A 19,922-nucleotide genomic window follows, 5' to 3' on the forward strand; every position below is an offset into this window, starting at 1 on the left:
AGGTTCTGACTCCGTGGCTCACTCCTAGTGCCTGCAGTCACACTTGCCAATTATTGTTTGGATTATTATTATTATTATTATTATTCCAATAGGTGCCTCAAATACAGTATAATCACCCGAATCCAATTTCTGCGTTCTTTTGCCGCCACTTGCCTTAACAGTCCAGATCAAAGAAACTTGCTTGAAACCATTTTTTTTTTCCCCCTTCATACTTCAAAATAAGACATCCGCGACGTACAATCGGTTGAGGCCAAGGTCACGTGAGCGGAGCGGGTTACTCAACCCTGGTGGGAGAGAAATCCCAACTGAATTGATACATTTTTCACCATTTCAAAACCAGACAGCCAAATATATGCGGCAAAGTGTTAGCATTGCTTCATCGGTACCTCGAAAACGAAAAAAATACTCCCTGGCATGTGAAATCCGAACAACACGAGAAAAACAAGAAAAAGTGTCAGTGACGTGCATGAAAACATTGCAACTCTTAATTTAAGACCATCAAGGATAATACGCAATAATATAAATATTGGCAGAAAAAAAAAAAAAAAAACAGGATCAATTGCGATATCATGAAAACAAAAGAAAGATCATTAAAATGATTATGGATGTTTTTCATAATACTCTGCTATTCATTCTCTGAGTGGCTTATCCCCACAAGGGTCGCGAGAGTGCCGGAGCCCCTCCCAGGACGGGTTCCCGACCAATCGGAAGGGCACATACAAAACGAAAAAAAAAAAAAAAAAAAAATCAACGGGGCAATATCGACTCATCAATGAATCCACCGTGCGTGTTTTGGAGATGTCGGAGGACAAAAGCCACACTCGGCAGCCAAGGGGGAGAACGTGCAGAGTCGGCACAGGCGGGGCCGGGATTTGAACCCCGGTCCTCACAACTGTGAGGCAGACGCCAAGCATGCCACCCTTTGGTACTATTAAAACAATTCACAACATCTCGAACAAACGTTGATGTATCAACACGTGCAGTATTTGCGAATGGATACTGTACCGATACGCAGTGACGGCTGTCAACGAAGTACTGGTCGGCATACTTAAATTGTACCGATACCCGATATTGGCGTAGCTGTACGGTGCCGATATCTGATGTCAGCGTAGTATATGCCGTACTGATCGCTGACGTATAGATAACGTACGTACCCATATCTGACGTCGGTTGAGTGATAACAGTACAGGTGGCTGATGCCGGCGTATCGATATTTTGATCAATATCTGATAATCGGCCGAGCAATACCGTATCAATATTTGATGCCGTCGTATTAATAAAGTAGCAATATTTGCATATTAATCTCGTACGGACATCTGATGTAGGCAAATCGATACTGTACTGATATAACATCAGCGTATCTATACTGTTCAAATACGGCCATGTGAATCCCGTTCTGATATGTCGGTGGGTGGAGCTACACTGTCCCAATATTGCAGCCCTTTGTTCAAACTGCTTCACATCAAGAAAATCCATTTTTGAACGTTTAAAAGGACGAGGCTGCCGTCGTCGTCGTCGTTGTTGTTTTTGTCCTTCTCAACTCGAATCCAGGAAGTCAAGCCCGCGGAAACGTCACTTACGTACGACACTTGAAGTCCGGAGTGGCCGAGGATGTCCTTTTTCCTTGCGTCCGTCTCACGCGTCCTGTCTTGGCTTTTTTTTTTTTTTTTTAATTGCGTCCTCTGTGTTGTTGTTTTTTTTTTTTTGTTTTTTAACCTCCCGACGCTGCATCTGCTGGGATTTTAAAAAAAAAAAAAAAAAAAAAGGAATAAATCAAAAAGGCAACCCATTTGTGTTGCCGTGCATCAAAAGACAGCGACAATCACAATGGAATGTGCGTTTCCTTTTTTTTTTTAATTCTCTCCATCCACTCGTTTGTGCCTGACAGAGCCAACTTACAAGTGCCTGAACGCATGTCTCTTTTGTCTCATATTTAAGTTGCGAAATTATTAAAAAAAACATGACTCCTTCTATTTGAATTAGACCCATTTTTTTTTTTTTTTACGCTCAGCATTTTTACCTCATTAAAAAAAAAAAATGAAGGGTAAATGTTATATATTGTGTATACAATAATGTTAAGATTATATACATATCGACCCCTAACGGGACAAACTGAAAGGAATAGTAGTGTGTGTGCATACACACACACCATGTTGTACATTTTTACTTCTATTTTTGTTAATAACTTTCCAACTAACGTACGATGGATGCATCTTTTGCTTTTTAAGAAGGAACAGGAAGTACTTTGTAGATAACGAGTGTGTGTCGGGCGGCACGTTTGTGACGGTGGTCCGTGAGGAAAAACTCAAGTGAAACTTGTGTCTTACTCTTTTTGCCTTCTGCCGCCGCCAATAAAAGCAAAGAAATGTTGAAAGCACACCCGAGCCTGCCTGCCGATTGTCATTAGGATGCGACTCCTCGCTTCCTCTTCGATAGTACGTATCCTAATATGATAATCGAGAAAGTGGTTGTACCCGAAACTTTTGTTTCCTAGCGTTAGAAGAGTCCTTTCATGTATCGATGTGGAAATTTCCATCGCGGTCTTGCGCCTCTGGAACATTATGCAAATAAGGCAGATAATCCAATTAGGCGACAATCATTTTTGTACCGATTTTTTTCTTTTTGAATACTTCTTGAGCGCGATTCATCCAGAAAACGATGCCGGGAATGACTTGCTCTTCTCTCCCAAAGAGCCGAACGACACCCCCTCATGGTGCAGATGATGTGTCGGATGCGCTGATCGCAAAAACAAGGTTCTTTGATACTTGTGGAGATGGAGAGGACTGAGGACTGAGGACTGAGGACTGAGGACTGGGGACTGAGGACTGAGGACTGGGGACTGGGGACTGGGGACTGAGGACTGGGGACTGGGGACTGAGGACTGGGGACTGAGGACTGGGGACTGAGGACTGAGGACTGAGGACTGAGGACTGAGGACTGAGGACTGAGGACTGGGGACTGAGGACTGAGGACTGAGGACTGAGGACCAGGTTCCTTGGCAATAGCGAAGCGCAGCCTCCCCTTTTTCTTCTCCGTCCATCTCGCAGTAGTAATGCCAAGTACATCATTTGTTTATTTCAATGTATGTGTTTTTTATACAAAGTATTTTGATGTCAATTCTGACTTTAATTGCGGAATCCGACTTCAGTCGAAAATTGGAGTTAAGTCGCTGCTGTAGGGACGGACCTCAGTCGTAGACCGAGGAGTCACCGTATATTCTTTATCCGCCGTATAAAAAAATGCAAAAAACAACAACAACAACAAAAAACCACTACAGCATCTGACGGAGTCAGTTGTGAAACTCTCATGACGGACGCGTGATTTGCTTTTTTTAAAATGCCAAATGTGGAGTAAAGTTTTCCTGCAAAAGGTCCAGATTTCAAGTTCCTCTAACTAACTCCTAACGTTGTGTCCCGAAACACTCTCGTCCTTCCAAGCCGCCTCCCCATCGAGAAGGCCGTTCAAGCTCAGGATGTGAATGCAAAAAAAAAAAAAGAAAAAGCATGTGAGCAATAAAGACTGAGGGAGGGGGGCTCTGAGGGGGGAAAAAAAAAGACTTTGTGCCGCAAGGCTTTTCGGGGGGCACCCAGAAAGAAAAAAAGTCGTAACGCCGCACATGTGCAAACATTTACGATAGCTGCGCGTACAACGGGGGTCAACGCGGCCTCTCGGCCAGGAATTTCCTTACGGGAACGGACGCTGCGTGGCCCAAGACTTCAAATACGTTTGAAAATCAGCGCCATGCCTGGTGGCCAAAACGCCATCCGAAGTGCTCATCTAAATTCTAAAACGGTGGTCACTCTATTTACAAATGGCCCAATTTATGACTTTTCCAGATACAAGCCGTCACTCAGTAGACTCACAGAGATGAATCGTTCATCCTCTGGCAAGAAAATCCCAACCAGCCGATATAATGTTACTACTTATTGAACAGTTGTAACCCTACTCTTTGTGAACGTGATGTATTATACCGCCCACTTGTGGCCAGAAGAAAACATACAACATATTACATCATGAAATGATAACGTGCAAACTGTTCGATTCCGTTTCATTGTTATTATTGTTTATTTTTACGTCGTCAAATTCTGTGGGGTGCTCCTTTTCTTCTGGAAAAGTATGTTACAAAATATTTTGTCGGTGTTTTCTGGGGGCTGGAACGGATTCTCGGCACTTCTATTCATGTCAATGGGAAGAGATGAGTTACAGAACGAATTCAAGGCACCACTTTAATTTGTTCCGTGAAATTGGGTTCGCGTAACATATTCCCAACGACCCATGACGTACCTTCATTTCACAGCGTTTGTCTTGGTCGCACATGGACGGAAGTAAATAAGTGCCACCGGGATTTGAATTTGAAATGTAAAGTGATCACATTTTCAATCGTTCTATTTCAGGGTCACTTTTCAAATGTTAACAATTCGCCGTCTGCGCCACCTGGCAAGGTTCCTTCCGGTCAGAACCGAACAGCCAGCCAATCGCAGTTACGCTTTCTTGGTCAGGTGACGTCACATACTAAGAAAGCGTAACTGGATTGGCGGGCTGTTCGGTTCTGACCGGAAGTAACCTTGCCTGTTGGCACAGATGCTGAATTTTTGACAGCGAATTGTAGCAACCATTGAAAATGTGATCACTGTGCATTTCAAACTCAAATCCCGGTGGCACATATTTACTTCCATACATGGATGCTGCACATGCTTCAACCACTTTGTTGCCATGTCGCTGTAATCTGCCCGCATCTCTCCAAAATCAGTCATTTTACTGACATGCGATTTTGTTGTTTAAACACCCCAACGTTGACGTCACTTTGCAATTGAAGTTAAAACATGGATTTTGTGACAATATCAGCAATAAATGAACCTCAATCGATTAAAACTTTCAGTTTTAGTTGTGACACAACATGCGTCGACGTTCAATGGGCAAATATTTTGCCTTTCATTTTTGTTCCATTTACTTTCGACTCCCTTTCTGTGTGAAGGTTTGATCATAGCCTGCGTTAGGCAAAACTCGCAGGTGAAAATAAAACAACTCATAAGTCGACCCGTGTGACGGAATAAAATAAAAAGGACTTTTTGTGCAATTACCGCAGCTGTTGGCACATGACAGAGACGACATTTTAGGGGACAAAGTGGGAGTAAAACACGGATATTGTCATACTTCGGGCTAGCGACTCGGGGCGAGCCACTGACAAACATTTGGAGCAAAACGACTCACCGGAGAAGCGGCGTTAAGTGCGCCTTTGTGTCCAAAATGGGTTCGAGTTAGCGAGTCGAGTCCACCCCGTCGTTGAGCTCGCGGGTCTGCGAGGCCGACGAGTCACCTGACCTTTTTCCACCAACAGCGCTCGAGCCACCCAAAGACGTCATAGTTTTCAAATCCAAGGAATACGTCAGTAACATTTGGCATTGAAATGTAATAAATAAAAACAATAAAAGAAAGAAATATCGGGGAGGGCGTGGGGACTGACTTTTTTTTTTTTTTAAAGGGCTTTTATTTTTCCAACTGGAGATAAAGTGCAATTATTCTTTGCCCATAAATTTACATCGTTTCCATTCTCTCTGCGTCTTTTATTTTTCAATAACTCGTGCTTTCTGTCGTGAAGGAATCACGTGATTGCTCTCGCGCTAACTAGACTTTAAATCTACCCAGCCATTGATTATCTACGCCGCTGATCCTCACAAGGGTCGCGGGGCGTGCAGGAGCCTATCCCACCTGTCAACAGGCAGGAGGCGGGCGGGGTACGCCCTGAACTGGTCGCCAGTCATCGGGACAAACACAATCGTTACCGATTTAGATTCCCCAATTAATGCGAGAATGTTTTTGGGATGTGGCAGGAAAGCGGAGTGCCCACCCAGAGAAAAGCCACGCGGGCACGGGGAAAACATGCTAACTCCGCGCAGGTGGGGTCGCCATTGAAACCCGGTCCTCACAACTGTGAGCCGTCACTCGAACCGTTTGCTCACCGAGCTGCAGACCTTGAATCACCTTTGAAAATTACAGTTTTGAGTCCTGTTGCAAAAAAAAAAACAAAAAAAAAAAGCATTTTTCTTTTGGAAGACCGTTTGTCATAATAACCACCAAATATTTGACCTCTCCAAAAAGAAGACAAGAGAGTATTGAATTACTTGTTCCTGAGGTTTAGGGAGCGTGTCATGGAATTTGTCCCAATAAATTGCAATTTTTAAAACCAAAAAATTGAAGTGTTTCTTCTCCTCTTTGAACAAGGGAACACTTCCCACCTTCCACCTTGTTTGAAAACCCCACAATTTACTTTTTGCGCGCCAGTTGATGGAAGCAAAAATGAAAACGGTTAAGTTGCAGTCCCGATGTCAAACGACCTCTCTCTCTTTTCCCGTCTACGAGGGGAGGAAAACATCAAACCGGAGGTAAGAGGTCAGGGCCGCCTGGGTTTTCTTCTTTTTGGATTTTATTTCAGGCAAGGAAAAGACACCCTTTTCCTCTGATGGCGCCACTCTTCCACTTCCTCCTCCTCCTCCTCCTCCTGTTTACCTCAAATGTCTAGCAAGAGATGGATGGAGACAGTATAGAGATGGGCAGATAAAAGAAAGATAGCAAGCTGGAGAGATGAATAAAAGACAAATGGATGGAACACGAGGTATAGAAATGGATGACACAACAGATGGATGAAGGACAAAAAGGACAATGAAAGATGAATGATAAAGGGGATAGATGGACAACGACGTAGGGGTACATGGATGATGGATGGACAAATGGAATGACGGATGGGATGGATGAAGGATGGATGGCTGGAAGGATCTTTACAATATCAGGATATTTGGGGATGATCAGTTGGGGGGAAAAAAAAATGAATAATCGATATGATCACAAGATGGAGCAATACTTCTGCACTTAATTGCTCAAAAATATACATTTACAATAAATTGTGTATTCTTTTCATTTTGTTGGCAGTGATTGCGACAAACAGAAGAAATTTGTTTTCTATTAAATGGCAACAACAATTAACGTCTGCTGTTTGTTGGCATGCCAATTGATTTTTCAACTGTAAAGTATGTGCCATCCAGTATCTGAGGGCTTATCCTCACAAGGGTCACGATCCCAGTTCATCTTCAGGCAGGAGGCGGGGTACGCCCTGAAATGGTCGCCGGCCAATAGCAGGGCACATAGAAACAAACAAACTGTCACACTCACAATCACGCTTCATGCAAGGATGTTTTTGGGGATGAGGGAAGCAAACATTAAAAATGAAAAATAAGGGTGGTCAAATCTGTGACTGCTACACATGGATAATGAGTCAAACCCACGAGTACAAATAATGAGCGAGGCCGGCGTCCTTATAAATCACTTTTATTTAAATCAGCATTAGCCAGTTATGCTATGAACAACAGTCAAAACAAAATGGTGGCGACCAAAAAAAAAAAAATTAAAAAAAAAAAATAGCAGAGACGTACAATAAAACGAACCGCACTTGGCACTGGATAAGACATCCACGGAAAAGGAGGAAAAGAAAAATATACAATCCATAAAAGAAAAAATTCACACCAACAAGGTGAAGTGCCTCCAGTATTGATCATCCCGGGGGGACCAAAAGGAAAGAAAAACAAACAGCATTTTCCACACTTTGCTGCCTTTTGAGTAAATATACAACACCAGGCCTTTTTGATCAACACTAAGGCAGATGAAACCCCCTTTCGCGCCGGGAAGTACCGTCACACAAAGAAATCAGAGAAAGCATCTTTTGCGTCTTTTTTTTTTTTTTTGGACACGTGCTCCTTTAAGGCAGGGTTCCCCAAAATAGACATTTTCATGGAGCAGCCACACCGATTCCAAGGTAAATTCCTAACCATAATTAATGGGGGGGGGGGGCACGCGGGGTTTTGAACCAAATTGTTGGTGCCATTCGGTTCCAACCTCCCCCGTTCATTCCAAGCTCACCTCACCACTAGCGTGACTTAGTCAGCGACGCGTTGCGCTTCGCAAAAAGATCACGAATGGCAACGAAAGAGCCTCTGTCGCGGTTTGTTTTCCAGCTAACCCGTGCATCCAAAAATAGCGAGGCTCCGCTTATGTTCCCACTTTGACACGATGGTAGTTTTAATGGCAGAAACGCGTAGAAGCTCATGAAAATGTACACGGTTGCCTCCGTTTATCTCTTTACAGAGCAACCATGTTTCAAAAGACACCAGATGAACTTGTTAGCGCACATTACTTATAATTTTTCATTGCAAAGTTTTAGTTTTAAGGTCGACGAGGGACTTTTGTATAAACATTTACTGCAATCGCGGCTTTTCTTTCACATTAGCATATTTTAGCGACAGTACACCTGGGAAAATTTGGATTTTGTCAAATTCAGTTGTTTTCTAGCCAGCTAACTTGTTCCACCCCCATTATTAACCTTGAAATCAGGACCACCGTAAACGGTCAAAACCTCATAACTGAATTTGCCAGAAAAGTCTGAATTCCACCGTATACGACATCTTTTTGGGTCCGAACAGCGGCAGGATGAACTCGTCAAACAATTTTTCATCCGCTTTATATTTACGGTCTACAAGTGTTGCATACAAATATTTCACAGAATTATGACCGGAGGGATAGCGCCGCCATAAGAATACGTTGCATTTCCACCCGCGGCGGCGTCGTCGTTCCTGTGAAGGAGCCAAATGTGCGGGGGGGAATACCCTGCTTTGAAAGGAGTTCAACCTCAACTCATTTGAACTGCAAACCAAACTTTTGTTACCACGGTTACACTCCAATTACAAATGGTAGTGGTGCACTGCAACAAAGACCGGCGGGGGGAAAAATAAAAATGAATAAACAAAAAGGAAAATAAGTTATCCCTCTTCCTCGGAAAAAAAAAAAAAAAAATCTGATGTGGGGCAACAAAAAAAATAAAAATAAAAACACTGGGTGGACCCTGATTGTGATATCAAAAAATTCATAAGGCTGCCCCCTTCGAGACATCCCCGACGTTCTCTGCCATTGTGGCAACGCCAACTTTTTCTTTTTTTTTTTTTTTCTCTCCATTCCTTTCAAACGATATGGGAATTGTGCAAAAAAGATGGAATTGTTTACCAGAAGAGGTGAAGGAGTAAAAGGAGAGGTGAAAGGCTGGAAAGAGGAGAAGGATAAATAGATATATTTTTTTTGTGTGTGTGTTTTCATGGGTGTTTGGATGCGCGCGCGTTGTTTTTTTTTTTTTTTATCTGACAGTGACACCCAGCTTTTGCAGAACGCGCACCCCCTTCTCTTGGTACTCCTCGCGCGTGAGCCAGAAGTTGTCCTTGTCCTTCATGATGTCAGCCAGTACGGCCCCGCCCAGGAACACCATGTGCTTTCGCCTGGGTGGGTCCTCGATGCGGATCTTGAATTTCTATTTGGGAAAAAAAAACAAAGTCAACATTTCCAGGTTCCAGGAGACGGCTCGGAAGGACATATGTACAATTCTGACGTCATTTTCAGGAATAAGGAAAAGGGCACAAAACATCAGTGGGATTAGAAGTGATCCATCCTCGGTTGCAGAAGAGTGGGCCCTTCTCCTTCTTTAAACCCGCTTGCGTCAACACTACAAAGGTCAGCTGACGTATGTACAAATATTAGAATGTCTTGCGAATATCTTGACACGAAAAAGGGCGGCCACTTGACCAGTGATTTCAAATTAATAAATAACCGGCAGGCTAATAGTACCACCTAGTGGCACCGCCTGGTGGCAGAGCAATGCACTGAAACCAGTGGAACATGCCCTGGAGGGAAATCACAGGGTGAAAGGTGCCCGGAATTAAGGGGGGGTGTTAATCGCTACGTAAATCCAATTATTAACTGCAACTTATTTTCTTCTATTGAGGATTCAAACTATAAATACAGCTAATTATTCCAAGTCTGTAAGCTCCGCAAATAGTGAGGATTGACTTAATTCTCAGCTTGTTCAGAGTGTGACCACAAACGAGTTTCTCACCGATAGCTTGTCGACGTCGCCCTTGAGCACGCGCTCCAGGTACAGCTGCTTGAGCTCCCGCTCCAGTCGTGAGGGCAGCCCCGGGTACATGGTAGAGCCCCCCGACAGGACAATGTGTTTGTAAAACTCGGGCCTGGGCAGGTACATTTGTAAAATGTTCACGTTACATACGTGACATATACGTTTTCTGTTTTGTTTTTTCCCCCACGGCCGCTCGCCTGGTGTCGATGTCGGCCGCCTGGATGGTGTTGAAGAGCAGCTCGGCCACGCCCACGCCCTCCACGTTGATGAGGTGCGGTTGGAAGAGCGCCTCGGGCGCCTCGAAGCGCTCGCCGCCCACCTTGATCACGCGGCCGTCTGGCAGCTGCAGACGCGTGGGAGGAAGGACGGACATGAAAGGAAAGAAATGGGGGAAGGTTCCAATCGCAGCTCAAAAAACTGAAAAAGCTTTACGAACTCAACTGGCACTTTTTTACACTCATACAAGTGTAAAAAGCAACTACGAAGGCCCCTTCAAATACGACCACCTCTCTCAGTACAGTTAATCCTTTGATGCTGGCTCACATGAAGTCTCGCGAGGGGCGGAAACAGCTGGATTTCCAAAAGTCGTACTGCATATTTTCACTGAAAATCTTGGGTTGAACTGCAAGGTTGAGCCACAAACAGAACCTGTGCCTGTACAAGTGTGCGTGCGTGTCTATAAAAAGGATTCATTGAGCCGCGGGGGCAGTGAGAGGAGGAAGCCGCCGCCGCTGCAAAAGTGGCTGCGCAGGAAATGATGTCCGCGGGCTCCACGGGCCACGCTCACATTACCCTCCTTGTTTCGAAGGTCGCCAAACACCCAAACACACACACGCGTGCGCAGTGGGCTTAGAGACACAACATGAGCTCGCCAAGGCATGCGTTTGGATTCTGTGGTTCTGGAGGAGGGGCCGGGGGGAGTGGGGGGGAAAAAAAAAAAAAAAAAACATCGGAAAGAAAAGCAAAGCTGGCGAACGAGCCCAGCCGGCCGCGCGACCACCAGATGTTTGCATCCTACCTTTCAAGCCGCCCCCGCAACAAAATCCATTCATGAAGACTACGTGCTTGTTTTATAAAGCCAAAGAGTAAACAGCACCAGGTTACAAATTTGCTCCTTGTCTCACGATTTTAAGAAACAGCTGCATTTGTTGAACAAATTATAAATGTCCCCTTTTTTCAAATGTCCAAGACATATTTCATCTCACTAAATGGGGGGGGGGGAGAAAAAAAAAAAAAAGGATTTTACTTTGATTCAAATCAAATTTTTATGATGAAAAAGTCCCTGGTGCACTTTGTTTAAATTTCGTGGCCATTTTGTGCTGATACTCCAAAGCATGTGAAAACAAAAGATGGGTGTTTTTGTACATTTGGGCAATTGTGCATTCAGCTGCTAATTTTGTGCCATCGAGCAGCTGTTTGTGAACAAAGGACTCGTGGATCTGAGTCCATCTCTTTGTGACATTGGACAAGTCGATCTGAATGAAGCCACTTGAGCATTGCTACCAACTCGCCTACTGGCAATACGCACATCACTTGCCATCAAAACGTAGCTTAATCCAAGCCTGGGAAAAAAAAAAAAAAAAAAGAATCTACAAAAGGAGAAGTACTTTCGAGACAGCTCCCGGTACCCAAAAGTTCCCAACCCTTCAGCGCTGCAGACGAAAGGGGGTTCCTAGAACCACTTGAAATTCCAATAACCCAAAACTAAAAAAAGTCCTGGGGCAACTATGCCTTTTTTGTTGGTGAGAATCCTTTTGAAAATGATTACCAAGGAACGAGGAGATTGTTGTTTTGTGCTAACTTATCAGTGCCAAAAGAAAACGCTGCTATTGGATCGACAACTTCCTGACGGGCAGGACACAGCAGATGAGGCTGGGGGACGCCACCTCATCCATGAGCACCAGGACACCCCAAAGTTGTGTCCTCTCCCCTCTGCTCTTCTCGCTCTACACGAACGAACTTTCAAAACGGCAGTGGCGTATACCAAAGCCTCCCGGACCTCTTGGAAGTACCACCATGTGGTCATCTTTTGGTCCTCACGAATCACCCCCAAAATATAAATTCATGAACAAAAGGCTCATGGGAAAAGGAAGAGGTTCTAGCCAGAGAAACATTTCATTGTGGAGGTCCAAAGGCTACAGCGTCCGTGCCACTGCCGCCGGAGAGAGTGTCCAAAGGAAGGCAGCGCACACACAAACAAAGCAGAAAGACCACCTGCGTCCACAGCCACAACACTCACCGTATACGACTCCACCAGCACGGTGGTCTCCAGCGCAAGCTTCTGCTCCTGCTCGATATTGTAGCCCACGTAGCACAGTTTCTCCTTCATCATACGCACCGTCTCGAAGTCGGCCGAGTGGTTGAAGGCGTACCCTCGCAGCAGCAGCAACTACCACCGTGGGAAAACAGGGACACAAATATTGAGCAGTCTGTACAATTTTGGGCATTTGAATGCTTTTAGGTTTTAAAATTAAAAGCTGGTTTTGGTTATCCCACTGAAAACTACACTTCACACCGATTTGATCAGCCGACAATTGCTATTTTTTGCGGATCGGTTTCGATGTCATAGTTTGCTGATCCGATCGGTGATCTCATGGATCTTCTTGCACGGCATATCTGAAACAAAAAGCTAGTTTATTTTTATGAATTAGTATTGATAGTTTTTTTCATGTCTTTTAATATATTACTGTAAATATCTTGATGCCCCTCCCAAAAAAAAGTTGGCGCAACGGGTGTGGAAAAAAAAAACGGCTGAGACAAGACGTAATGCGCGGATCGGACAAGACAGATTTTCTCTTAGAGCTCAGTCAGAACACCACAATGAAATCTTGTATTCCGATACCGCCGCATCACATTTGTTGCAATCATTGGGCTTTATCTCGTCAACTCAAACGTGACTGGTTACAGTGGGGGTGACGGCAAGAGTGGATCCCGCCGACTGTACTACCTGAAGAAACCTGGACGGGTGGGAGCGTTTCGGTGGTCACCGGTGCTCAGGACCTTCACGTAAGGCTTGCCTGAGGGCTGTTGACATATTTTTAATACAATACGGCTCTCGAGCCACGGAGAAAAATGTTACGCGAGTGCTACTGCTCGTGTTTGTGTGTAAACAGGCTGCCGTTTTGTTGAACAGATGACCCGACCTCGGAGCCAAGGCGCATACCTTACCTCACACAGAGTCCCACCAAATGAAAGAAAAGATGATGAACTGCAACATCTTGGTTGATATACACAGTTGTTTACGTACTGACACTATAAACATCCCAGCACATTTGAACGCTGTTGCAAACCAAAACGGCAGCACTTTAAAGTCTTACGTGGAGACTTGCCGCACTATTCAAGCGTAACCTTATTTGGTGACCAAAGAATGTTTCACAGCATTCCAGTCGACCTTCCAGTGTTGTCTACGCCCACGTTAATGTTGTGAAGAGCTACAATCTCGATTTGTTCGGCCATCATAAATCCTTCCTAATTTTATACTACACATAAACAACCCAATATATGCACAGTTGAGTAAATAAAACGCTACTATGCCCATGGTGACACCTTGATGAGGTAGCGGGTGATGTCCCGCCCAGCGATGTCCAGACGTCTGGTCAGGTGGGGCAGGCTGAATCCCTCGTACACAGGACAGATGTGCGTCACGCCGTCGCCAGAATCCACCACCACGCCAGTCAGAAGGCCTGTTAAAAAAAAGACGCGCACACACACAAAAAGCCGCGGTCGTTAAAATAAGCCAGACGTGCTCGTTAAAACTTAAATTTAACCCCGAGCTCTCCGGCCTTACCTTGAGCGTAGAGTGTCAACACGGCTTGAATGGCTATATAGACACCTGAAAACTGGTACGTCTCAAACATCACCTGCAGGGGGCGCAAATCAAGAGTTGTGGATAGTTACGTCTCCAGTTTGGCAAAGCAAACCAAATATTTAGCTCGCTCAAAGACTCTCCTAACTTCTCCCACTAACAACCCAGACTAAATACAGCTCTTCTCTTGTCTCTTTTCAGCAGAGATCCATCACTTCAACGCAAAGGTAATTTGACATCTTTTCTTTATTGCCAAAAACATATGTCTCAGTTTTGTTTTGGTTTACTTGAAGAACATTTTGGCTCATCCAGTTGTTTGTCTGCATTCGACAGTGGCGCAAAACCTCAATTGAACTAAAGTCAACTGGAGACACTGCGAAATATGACTGTGTATCATCTGCATAGCTATGATCGTCAAAATGATAGTAGTTGCATAAAGTAGCGTGTACAGATTGAACAGGAGGGGTCCAAGAACTGAGCCTCGTGTAACCCCCTGAGGTCATTGGCTTTTGTTGAGCTTGAGCGCTTCCAATGGGTACAAAGCAGCTCCTTTCCTCCAGGCAGGACCTAAAACATTTGAGTACCATTCAATTTAGTCCTACCCACGTTTCCAACATGTTCGGCAGGATACTATGATCTACCGTCATCAAAAGCCGCACTGAGACGTTCGATATTGGTTGCGCTCACAGAACCACGACACGTTAAAAAAAATGCCAACTTTCAGATGCTGCGTCGAAAGGGGATTTTTTTTTGCCTTACCTCGATGATCTTCTCCCGGTTCTTGGTGGGATTCATCGGCGGCTCGGTGAGCAGGATCTTGCAGTTGCGCGAGTCGATGTTCAGCTTCTCGGGCCCGAAGGTGTAGTCCCACAGGTGCTTCATGTCGTCCCAGTTGCGCACGATGCCGTTCTCCATGGGGTAGTTGACCTCCAGCATCGAGCGCAGTTCGCTGGCCTCGTCCCCCACCATCAGATCCTTTAAAAAAAAAAAAAAAGTAGGGGGAGGGAGAAGACCTAGATTTAGTCTTAACTTATCTGCGAGCAATCAGGCAAGATGTGAGTATCAGAGAACTAAAATTTGTTGTCAAATTAGGCTGTCACATCGTCTGCGCTTGAATTCCATTACCCAGCATGCACCTCCACTCTGCATGCACAAAACACATTTTAGTGGAGTCCGCAAGCTGTACGCAGCAACTCAGCTGTTTTGACATGAGAGCTGGCAACCATCAAAAATCAATGACGCTATTGACTACCTTCGGAGTTGAAATTTGGCTTTAGCAATCTCCTCATGTAGCCTCGGAATAGAAGATCCGCGGTTGTAAAATTAAGCCAAAGACTATTGTGTCTAGTTTACATATCTCAACGTTTGAATGCATGGGGGGAAAAAAAATTGCAACGGCTGTGAGCTCAATGAAAATGTTCGAGGCCATCCATCCACTTGGATGGATTTGTGTGACTCTCTAAGGTTTTCTGTTGCAACCTGAAGTTCAGTGGCGACTTCCGCTTTGACAACATCCTCTTTTAAGGCGAGGTACCGTTTACCAATTGCTCTTACACTTATTTGACATGAGTGCAAGTGTGATTGGAATGGAGTCAGAATTTCCAAGTAGGTGTTGATTGAAGGGTTATAATTACCATAACGCTAATGCTCATTTCCAATAACCCGCCTATGGCTTTTCACATTGTTCACATTAAGCAGACTGACTTTTGTTCAAGGAGAGTATTTTTTCCAAATACCGTAGTTTCCAGTCAAAAGAATGACATCATGATGCCATCTTTGGGCTGTTCAGGCACAGCAACATGAAATGTGGAAAATGTTGAGACATTCGTTAAAACATTCATGTGAAGTTATGCGTACACTTTCCTGATTGTCAAGGAAATGGCGCAGACATAAAAAGTGCTTATCGGTTCCCTTCATTTCAGACAAGGATCCTTGAGACTTTGCGGTTCCAATAGACGCAGCTTCCAAATTTTGTGTGGATCGATGAAACTGGGGATTGGGGTTCATTTTTTCCCCAACTGTTTGTTGGCACTTTTAAGTATACTTGGGGGGGAGGGAGTTGTGTCAGCACCCCTAAAATAATACTTACATACAGTATTCCACTCAGATCCACGTGCTTGCAATAACTGGCGTTTACCCGAAACGGTGATACTCAAAGGCTTCCTTTTAGTGGTACACAAAAGAATCGCTGAAGGAAATGTTCTAGTGGTTTAAACCTTTTTTTTTCAGTTAAGTATATTTGCTGAGGAAAGTGGTTGTATTGTACTTTGAAATACATTTTCATTTGAACCGTTTTCAAACAATGGTGTTCAAATTTAAACTTATGTGCGCTACATTTTAATTGACTCATTACTTAAGTCCCATGTTTTTAATTTGTTGTCATTTATGCAACCTCTGACTGTTCAAACTACATAGGTTAAGGTGGCTTACAACCGTCAGCTATTTTGGTGTTATTCCTCAGCGTAACCTGCAGCTGGCATTCACTCCAAACAACTTCAAGCCATCCTTTTGCACATCAGCCCTGATGTCAAAATGACGGATTGAACGCGTGAGTATCAAAGCAACAAACGGCAAAGAAAGTCGTCGGTCACATCATGGCAGGCAGTCAAGCTGATGCAAGGGGCGGCGGGCGCGCGCCGTCCTGCACTTACCATCTTGTGGACATTCTACTTCAAAAAAGGAAAACACACGGGAGGAAGAGGAGGTTTGTGTGTATAAAACTGGAGTAGGAATACAAATAATATTTGCAAACAGCAAGAGCAGGTTTTCCGGAGGTGTTTATCACACGTGGTGAAAAAAAGAAAAAAGATTTCAATGAGAAACATTTTCCCACAAATTGAAATTGCTTCCAGATGTGTAAATATGTATGAAATGCTTTCATCAGTTCCCGCTCATTTGACGACCAGGGACAGAAAGCGAGATGTTTGTGAAGAGGAGCGTTTCGTACCTTGATCTCAATGTTCCCCACTTTAGCCGTGGAGCGGATGATCGGCCTGCCCACCAGCGCCGGGAAGATGTGCTCTGGGAAGTTGGAGCCAGCATAGCCGCACTTGACAAACTATAACAACAACATTTGGAAGGACATTAATGACTACATTAGAGCATCTCTTGAAGGGTGCCGGCGGGCTAGTTTCTTGTTATATAGCAGTATTTATATAGTTTTTTTCCCGGGTTATTTCATCACTGTATTTATTGAGTGACTTTTCTGACCCCCCTACTTTTCATAGTTCCTTTACTTTTCCTCTTCTTTCTTTTCGTTGCAAGGTTAATTTCCACTTTTATGAAAAGAACATGACCAGAATCGTTTTTACTTGTTTTGTTTAATGTCAAGTAAAAGGGGGCTGGTGGAATGAATAAATAACATTTTCAAGCACATTCCTACATTCCAAAAGGAGCCATTTTTCCACATTGGACACTTTTGATGCAAGGTGTGTATGCGCTCCCAAGCTGCAGCTATTTTGTCCAAGTCAACCTGATGTTAAAATGTTAGAGCTGTAAAAACGTTTATCTGTTAAGGATGTTTACGGAAATTTTAATTTAAGAAGGAGAGAGTTTTCCAAGAGGAAGCACTTATTTTCACATAGCCTGGAAAGGACAAAAATGGATTTGGCATAGGTTGATGCAAATCGATGCAGGGGGGAGGGGTGGTTGCTTCAGAGCTTACTAACTATCAGGGGAAATAGAGAAAATGCCTAAATTAGAAACAAAAAAAAAAAAAACCAGCCAATTTTGTCTTTTACGTTCTCTATATGCAAAGACAATTTTTTTTTTAAATCACTTCAAAACTAAGACAGGATAATCTGAATAAGTTAGTGTTTTGCAGTCTTAATAAGGGGCCATCCCACATAAAACTTACCAAGAATTCGCCCTCACAAAGCATTTATTCAAATTCCTTAACAAGAACGATACAGGCCGGCAAACTTTATATATATATATAATCCCGGCCGCGCCTGCTAAAACGCGTGGCTAAAACATGCAACATTAATTGGACACTAAACTGGCCCGTCGGTGTGATTGTGACTGTTGTCTGTCAGCATGTGACCTGCGATTGGCTGGCGACCAGTTGATGGTGTCCCCTGCCTCCTGCCTAATGACAGCTGGGATTGGCTCCAGTGACCATGGAAATGTATGGATGGATAAACATCTTGTAACTACCTTAAAATAATATTTTAACTACTTCAGGATGTGTTGAAGCCCCCCTCTAAACATTTTGAGCTATTGTACTTATACCGCTCTCTAAAAAAAGCCTAAAACAAAACTTTGTATTATACTTTATTTGCAACCACACAAGAACATAAAAAGAAAACCTGAGACATGCAGGGAAAATTCTTGCCCCATGTGTCCTAAAAATGTGCTCAAATGACAAACTATTTCATATTGGACTGCTTTTTTCGTCTTATTTTCTGCCACATCCTGTTTTAATGCTGACAAGCAGCGAGAGAAGAAGCCTCTTCTGCGAACAAAAAGAGAACGAGATGACGTTCCTGCACACCGCAATAATGCCGACCACATAGCAACTTACTAATTGGTAGGCTGGTGACCCTGTAATTACAGTAAAACTACAAATCTAAACAACAAAATTCCCCAAAACACGCGGAAACGTGGTGATGAAATTGCTGTGCGCGTTTAAGGTGATGATTTAGGAAGTCGCCCACTTCCTGGTGCGCTTGTCGGCACGAATGATAAACGTCTCGTCCGACAAAATGATATCAGATCCATATCTCGGGGAAGAAAATATTAAAATCCTAAATTTTAGCAAGAAAAATTCCATGATGACAGATGGAAAAACGATTAAACATTAACAGACCTGACACGGCCTAGCCAACTACGGTTATATAGCTCAGTTAAAAAAAAAAAAAACAAAAAACAAACAATAGTGCTCACAAATCGGTTTGGAGTGTTTTAAAAATAGTAATAATATGCGCTAGAGCGATTAACAGTGTAAAATGTGGGCGCTTGGGTGACGTTAGAGCGCATCAAAGGACTCCGTTCCCCGTCGGAAAACAGCAGCCAGCTGGAAAGCTAAGAATGCTAAGGTGGCTAGCCGCTGTCCTCCGAGGGCGGTTGTAACTGTGCGCTCCGGTTTGATAAACTTTCAATTTAACTGCCAACATCGTGTCACTCGAGCCTAACTGGCGTGTTCACTCGTGAAGGGGAAATAACGGCGACGTCTCTAAATGTCGTTTCCGTGTCACGTCTGGATGAATGAAAATTAGCCGAGTTGGTTAGCCACACGCCCAGTTAGCACGGCGGCTCCACTTCCTGATTCTCTCAAAGCGGTTAAAATGGCGACTGGTCGACTAAATACGAGGACGAGGTACGAAACTCACCCCGGTGCCGTTGTCACACACTACCACTTTCCGTCCCTGGCTGTCCATTCTGTTTTAGAGCCCCGCTTGCCTCTGAACCTCCCCGCAACTTTTCTTCTGCAAGCCCGGAAGGAAGCCACGCCAGCCGGACGAGAGGAGGCGGAAGAGACGGGGGCTCATCCGGTTGTCGCTGTGTCCGGTGGATGTACCATAAAAGCATATTTTTGTCTTTTGGGCTCAAAAGGGGGGAAACACACGCACACTGTATATAGGTGTAAGTGTGTGTCTAGTTTTTTTTTTCTATCCAAAAATAATCACAAACAACTGGTTATCTGAAAATTGATAAAATTACAATACTTGAAGGGGTTAAAAATGTACAAGTCATGGGAAAATCCATGTCCATTTTCCAAGCCAAGCCACTTATCCTCACAAGGGGTCACAGGAGTGCTGGAGCTTAGGCCAGCTAACCTTGGGCGAAAACACCCTCAACTGATCCCCAGTAAGCACAGTACTTTATTTGTCTCCAAATTTGTATTTTTCTTTGGTTCCCACTTATCCCAAAAATGTGCCTTGTAACTAAAAATGTATCTAGGTTATGTTCACCTAAAAAAAAAAAAAAAAAGTCAATGTCCTAAATTAAGTCCTTGAATTGTGTTTTAGTCACAAAATGTACCTCTGTTGCTTTTAGCCCCAAATGTCCAATCACAACACAGTTCACAAATTACTTTGTTGTTTACTTGAATATCAATAATATTATTTTTCCCCAGCTCATTCCATTTTTTGAAAACACAAAAGACAGAACTTTCATCAATTGCAGAATTTGTGGTTCGAAAAGGTAAAAAAAATAAAAATAAAATTG

General features: G+C 43.8%; 1 protein-coding gene and 1 long non-coding RNA gene across 3 annotated transcripts; both read right to left on the reverse strand.

The window, feature by feature from the left end:
* Positions 1-61: 61 nt before the first annotated feature.
* On the reverse strand, positions 62-6,858 carry LOC133510275 (uncharacterized). 2 transcript variants are annotated; one of them, XR_009797573.1, is made up of 2 exons: positions 5,212-6,858; positions 62-1,731 (listed from the first exon to the last, which is right to left on the reverse strand). It is a non-coding gene; the product is annotated as an uncharacterized LOC133510275 (long non-coding RNA). The 2 variants fall into 2 exon arrangements; XR_009797572.1 differs by having other exon boundaries at positions 62-1,734.
* A 449-nt stretch (positions 6,859-7,307) lies between these two features.
* On the reverse strand, positions 7,308-19,311 carry LOC133510272 (actin-related protein 2-A). The gene is made up of 9 exons (XM_061838128.1): positions 19,085-19,311; positions 16,702-16,812; positions 14,514-14,729; positions 13,737-13,809; positions 13,496-13,632; positions 12,189-12,338; positions 10,147-10,292; positions 9,929-10,061; positions 7,308-9,346 (listed from the first exon to the last, which is right to left on the reverse strand). Exons 1-9 carry the CDS (start codon positions 19,130-19,132, stop codon positions 9,176-9,178), a joined length of 1,185 nt encoding a protein of 394 aa, XP_061694112.1. The 5' UTR covers positions 19,133-19,311; the 3' UTR covers positions 7,308-9,175.
* Positions 19,312-19,922: the final 611 nt, after the last annotated feature.

This window comes from Syngnathoides biaculeatus, chromosome 12 (assembly GCF_019802595.1).
Source record: "Syngnathoides biaculeatus isolate LvHL_M chromosome 12, ASM1980259v1, whole genome shotgun sequence".
In the NCBI taxonomy this organism is placed as follows: domain Eukaryota; kingdom Metazoa; phylum Chordata; class Actinopteri; order Syngnathiformes; family Syngnathidae; genus Syngnathoides; species Syngnathoides biaculeatus.